This window comes from Lottia gigantea (genome assembly GCF_000327385.1).
Source record: "Lottia gigantea unplaced genomic scaffold LOTGIsca_1638, whole genome shotgun sequence".
NCBI lineage: Eukaryota > Metazoa > Mollusca > Gastropoda > Lottiidae > Lottia > Lottia gigantea.
Genome location: NW_008708032.1, coordinates 7,422 through 9,197, shown reverse-complemented (window position 1 = coordinate 9,197; position 1,776 = coordinate 7,422). Strand labels below are relative to the sequence as shown.

The following is a 1,776-nucleotide window of genomic DNA, read 5'->3' as shown; positions in this document are numbered from 1 at the left end:
TATAGAAATAGATGTATTTGTAAGTTTAGTTGCTTATTTGGCATACGGATTCGACTTTTTCTTTATTATGAAACGAGAAACATGCCATCTAACTTTTACAGCCTCGGGGAGAATAAATTTTTGTAAAAGAAATATTATTTTATTTATGTTTATGTTATAATTTCTATTGTTGACAGTTATTGCCCTTGTTGCGCAATGTAATTGGGAAATCGCCTCGGGCATCAGAGATACAAGAGAAATACCGAGTAAGCAAACACCAACATGGCTAGTAGAACTGTTATTTTGAAATAACAACAGTGAAAATAAATTAAGATTAATTACATAACGACAAAAAATTAAAACATATTACAGAACGGTATATAAGCTAAATAATATTTATATTGTTCCCTTGAATAATAAACCGAGGATCCGTTTGCTACAGGCTGTGCACTTTAATGAACCCTCGACAGTTGTCAATCAAATAAGAGCAGGCTAATTCCACTGTCCTGACAAAATTTCCTTCATTGCACCCAGCATTACGTCTTCATTAGCCCACATGGTGCAGAAAAGTAGGACGTAAAACTCCATTCATTTCATTTCATTTTTGAATTTTCAGTTGGACCAGACAAAGCCGAAATATTCCCGTCTAATATCAGTAGCGTTGTTCAGAATGGTAACCTAGACCAGGACGTCCGCTGTACAGCTGATTGCTGGCCAGCCTGTACTGCCGAATGGTACCGTGGTGCCATCACCCAAGAGAACATACTACCCAGCATCGATGGAACTCTGAAACTAACCAACCTGATCAAGTCTGACGCTGGGGTGTACATCTGTAAGGTTACTAACACCAAAAATTTCCGTAAATCACAAGCCCAAGGGAATTTTACCCTGGACATTATTTGTAAGTATATCTTTTTCTACTTCCTCTTCTTAGTGAGGTACTCCTGCACTACAGATGAAACAGTGGATATTTGGTATTTGGGTTTTGTCAACTCGGCATCCTTTTCAGAGGGTTGACATAGCTAATAATGTTTATTTGGTATATGGGGTTTGTTCGGAATCCCTATCGGGCATGTTTAAAGGTTATCTGGACATCCCTCTCCAAGAACCCACATCGAGTTAGGAAGTAGGGAGTCCACAACTTGTTGGCATCTATAGATAATGATATAGCAATTAAATTGTAGATGGTCCAGACGTGGTAGTAATCAACCCGCCAGTAGTAGATCCAGTTATTGAGGGAAAGGGTGAGGTTCCTGTCGTCTGCACTGCTGACTGTTTCCCGCCATGTCACATTACGTGGTATAAAGATGATATCCTCGTCAACTCGAACGAGGGTGTTATAGATTTAATGGCTGTTTCGGAGCGAGGTGGCGGTGTCTATGTTTGTCTGGCCACCAATAAACAGACTAATGCCATTTCAAGAAAGTCTATAAAGATCCCAGTAATGTGTAAGTTCAAAGTCCTAAATCCGACTATTCCAGAAAAGATATATAGAGTCTTGTCTATATCTATCTAATTTTGCATAGTAGAAGATCCATTCCCAGTAAAAAGCGGACGGAAATCGATGGTCTGCAACCGGTAAAACGGGGTTCTACTGTACATATAACAATCGTCAGTAAATCATTTAGATTGTTATCGTGTTAAGTTGTCCTAATGACTATTTAGATATAACACGTGCCGACATAGAATGTTTATCTGATTTCCGGACCACAAAGGTTCCATGAAGCTGAGAATAATATAATGCAAAATCCTTATAGTTTTGACAAATATTAAAGTCGAAGTTGTCTCTTTTGCCTC

General features: G+C 38.5%; 1 protein-coding gene across 1 annotated transcript; it reads left to right on the top strand.

The window, feature by feature from the left end:
- Positions 1–595: 595 nt before the first annotated feature.
- Positions 596–1,495, top strand: LOTGIDRAFT_176496 (hypothetical protein; the record flags this gene model as incomplete). The annotated part of the gene is made up of 2 exons (XM_009051322.1): positions 596–880; positions 1,164–1,495. Coding segments are annotated over 2 exons (617 nt in total), but the record flags the coding sequence as incomplete, so codon positions are not given.
- Between the last annotated feature and the right edge of the window lie 281 nt (positions 1,496–1,776).